General features: G+C 45.6%; 1 protein-coding gene across 1 annotated transcript; it reads left to right on the top strand.

Annotated features, from left to right (window-relative positions):
- Positions 1-348: 348 nt before the first annotated feature.
- On the top strand, positions 349-1631 carry LOC106817894 (UPF0545 protein C22orf39 homolog; the record flags this gene model as incomplete). Its single annotated transcript, XM_014822604.1, has 3 exons — positions 349-394; positions 763-881; positions 1383-1631. Coding segments are annotated over 3 exons (414 nt in total), but the record flags the coding sequence as incomplete, so codon positions are not given.
- Between the last annotated feature and the right edge of the window lie 2803 nt (positions 1632-4434).

Genomic DNA, 4434 nt, shown 5'->3' with positions numbered 1-4434 from the left:
TGCCAACATTGAAAAACGAACCCCCCCCCCCAATAGAAAGCTGGCTACGGGCCTGTGAAATAGTGACACATCCGCAGATAAACACATCGTAAATACATGTAATGTTATGTGTAGCCCGATGTGCCTCCGAGGCTAACATCAATACACATTAAGATCTTTCGATGTATGACCTTTCCTGGGGCTGGTGGGGTGGATGCCATGACAATGGCTTGAGTGAGCAAGATGGTTATTTGCATGGAAATTTGGACTCCGATATATGGCAGGTATAATGATTGGCATATTGCTGATTAAATCGGTTTTAACTAGTGAGTTTAGATCAATTTTAATTGCTATGTTCTACTTTCACAGTTGAGTCCTTGTGAAATCTACTGGGAACAGTATAAAGAGTGCACAAGTAAGTGGAATTTTTGTACCCGACTTGGGCTTTGCTTCATTGCAACTTCTGGCTGTACATCTATTTCCGAAAATACAAATCAACTAACTGATAACCAGTGGAAGAAATAAATACTCAATTTAACTAGGTATATGTACAACTGTTTCTGCGGACTTCTTTTATTATCCTTAACCGCAGTAATAATACCGGCCTTGCTTTATAATTCAGTAATAATTCAGTAAAACGATTTATTGTAGTAGCTGCGTGTTATCCTATTAGCATAATAGGATTGTGCTATCGTGTCTAGGATTGTGATAGGATTGGATTGTGCTAGGATTGGATTGGATTAGTCTAGGATTGTGCTATTGATCTGTTATTGTGCTTCCCAGGTGTACGGGGCAAGTTCCATCAGTATTTCATTCATGGACAGCAGGAGGAGTGTGGGCAGTGGAAGAGCGACTACGACAACTGCATGAAATGGAAGAAAAAAGAAAACAAAGACGCACTGGTAACAATATCACGCAAATGTCGTTCATTCATGTACTCGCCATGTCCTAAAAATTGTCCTAAAACGATCTCGCCTTCAGTTGGTATTGAAATCATTGCGTATCTGTATCATTAATCATCATTACGAAAGTTTTATTCGCGTCAAAGTGGAACGCACGCTCGGCGATTCCCCGTATGTGTTAATCCCTCGTGCGTATTGATGCTAGCACTCTTTCACCGCTCCATATAGCTGCCTCTGACATTGAATTTAATAAAGACAATTTATCAATGAATAAATTCGTAAATAAAGTTACGTAGATAACCGAATAGAAAATTATTAAACTAACTAAAATATTATTAATCATATTATTATTAAATTACCAATAATTATTAAAAAAACTATTGATAAATAAATAGAATAAATAAATGAATGAATGAATGAATAAATCGATCGACGAACGAGCGTAGGCGACGTCACCTCGCATGTTTCTCACACCCCCCGCTTCTCCTTCCCCGTCTCCAGGGAGAGGTCCTCGGCAACGAGCGGCGACGGCTCGGCGACCGTCTGCGCGCGTCCTACGCCAACGACGTCTGGGAGCTGCGCGACGGGCCGCCGGCGACGTGGGCCGCGCCGCTGCCCGCCTGGCTGCAGCGCGAGAATGAAAACACCTACCTCGCGGTAAAGTGCGAGCAGAGGCACCGCGACGGTGACGCCGCCGCCGCCGCCGCCGCCGCGAGATTCGCCGAGCCGTCGCGATGCACGATACTGTAGCCCCGCCGCCGCTGCGGTCGGACGCCAGATGGCGCCACGCTGCACGAGGTCGCTCCTGGTGAACGCTAGGCGGCGCTGCGTTGCATGAAGTCGTAGTGTCGCTGTCACCTTCGACGAACACTAGGTGGCGCTACATTGCATGAGGTCGTGGCATTGTATCACCTCCGAAGAACACTAAATGGCGCCACGCTGATCCAGGTCGTAGCGTCGCTGTCGCATCGCTGTTACCGTGGACGAACTCTAGGTGGCGCCACGTTGTACGAGGTCGTGCGTCGCAGTCACTTCTGATGTACACTAGGTGGCGCCACGCCACATGGGAGAGCGACGGCCGCGAGTGGCGCACGAGGAGTCGGCCGACCTGAAGGTCACGATTAGTCGTGAAGGTCAAATTTCGCCGCGAAGGTCGAGAGCAACTGCTGCTGTATTTATGTGGTATTGTGTTAGCTGAATATCGGTACGTGGTCGAGTAGAGAATGTATACGCGGGCCGTGCCGGCTAGGGATAGTGAGAAATACAAGGATGTTTTCTACGCTGGAAAGTGTACATGTATCTGCAAGTGTTCTCTCTTACCTTTCATCATTCTAGATAGATACTAGTCAATGTTTTGCTGGCGAGTACAAATCTCGACTGATTAATTCCGCGTGCCACGATAACGAACCGACAGACATCAGAGAAGAACAACCGATAACTAGACGTTTACTTTTTACGACACTTTTATTTTTAAACAGTATATATCGCAACGATTTTGTACTAACGCTACACACGGGTTACACGCGTTGGAATGTTCTAGAGATTTCTACCGCGGTCGTGACGACTTTAAACAATATAGATGCTGGCCGCCGCACGATAGCACTATACCAATTATCACATCGTTAGTGTCGGTCCTTTACGACTCGTTAATAGCAGCAGCAATACGTCGAGGAAGACAACTACTATCGTCTGCACACACACTCCGTGTAGATTTCAGCCGCCTGCCGAGGTTGTTTTCGACTTTATCAAACAATAGGTGGCACCACGAGGATGGGGATGTCACTGATTTCTATATAGCACGTTCGATTTGCTTCCCCAGAGCCACCTGGGTTAACCTGGGTAAGAAATCGAACGCATCTGGGTTAGGGAAGATAAACGAACGGTTTTAGGGTTAACCCGGGTTAATTATCATCATGGATGCCAGTGACAAGAAAAAAAGAATAGCAATTGCAATCTTATTATTAATGAAATCTAAGAATGAGCAAACACACGCAGTCATCGACAGTCATGCTTCATTACTGCTGGAAGATTTTTGATTTTTGAAGATTTCGTTTAAATGAATTGTGGGATACTTCCCCAAGTGAGCGGCTTGGCTAGCGGGTTACTTCGGCCTCACCCGGGTAACGCAAAAATACCACGTGACTGCCAAATCGAACGTATTTGGGGCTGGCCCGAGTAGACCCAGGTTAACTTGGGGAAGCAAATCGAATGCACTAATATGCTAACTGGATAGCTCTTAGTGGCCACGCTGGACGCCATGACACCACTCCTAGTAAGAAAATATTATCATAGGCCAATAGGCTGAGCGTGACATCACTCGTGACATCACGGCCTTTACCTCTATGTAGAGACTATCCTACCGTTTGCCTCTTTCTCTCTCTGTATACTATATATATATATATATATATATATATATATATATACATATACTAATTCTGTCATGTATTGATCAAAATTTGTTTCCATGCTATTGAGAATGATAAAATAAACTGCATTTTCGTCATTTTCCAAATCGAAATGTTATGGCACGCACACCGGTAGAGCTCAGCTTTTGGGAGTGGTTGCAAGATGGCGGCCAGTGGCGCTGTGGCATCACTTTCTCACCAACCGTGGATTGGCAAACGACTATCCAGTCGGTATATAGAGATCAGTGGCCGATATGCAAGCGTTTTACAAGCGACAGTGCTTCACCCTATGTTTGTGTCTAGTAACTTTACCAAATCAGACGGCTGCAATCGTACAGGACACGGAGAACATGGAGATTTTCTCACTCGATGCGTCGCCGATAGCAGTGATCAACACTCTGCCGGACAGACAGTCACATTCACCACTTCATTACAACTCTCGCATCTATAGACTATACACGAACCTGTAACAATGAAAAACAACATCCATATATACAGAGAGAGAGGAGAGAGAGAGAGAGAGAGAGAGGTGAGACAAAGTGAGAGAGAGAGAGAGAGAGAAAGAGAGAGAGAGAGAGAAAGAGAGAGAGAGAGAAGGAGAGAGAAAGGAGAGAGAGAGAGCGAGTAAGAGAGAAAAGAGTGAGGTCTACGCTACATTAACGTGGAACTTAAAGCACTTAGCCGGCGGCTGATCGGGCAAGCCTAACAACATATGCGAGTGTCAAAGTCTAGGGCATCCAGAAGGGGGCGCTAGAGTCATAATTCCGCCATGTTGGAACGGCTCTCTCGGCTGGTCAATGACTCAATATTAGAACGAGGTCTATAGCACCATGTTTATTCTCCAATCTTAGTGTACTGTACATAGATTGGTACGACGGCACCTACCATTTTAAAAAGAAGGAAGCGATGAGAGAGACAGAGCGAGAGAGAGATAGAGAGAGAGAGAGAGAGAGAGAGAGACTGAGAGAAGAGAAAGAGAGGGAGATATAGAAAGCGAAGAGAGAGAGCGAGAGACAGAGAAAGAGAGAGAGAGAGAGAGCGAGAGACAGACAGACAGAGAAAGAGAGAGAGAGAGAGAGAGCAATAGACAGACAGACAGACAGAGAAAGGGAGAGAGAGAGAGAGAGACAGACAGACAGACAGAGAAA

This window comes from Priapulus caudatus, unplaced genomic scaffold (genome assembly GCF_000485595.1).
Source record: "Priapulus caudatus unplaced genomic scaffold, Priapulus_caudatus-5.0.1 Scaffold1913, whole genome shotgun sequence".
NCBI classification, from domain to species: domain Eukaryota; kingdom Metazoa; phylum Priapulida; class Priapulimorpha; order Priapulimorphida; family Priapulidae; genus Priapulus; species Priapulus caudatus.
This window is presented reverse-complemented; position numbering and strand designations above follow the sequence as displayed.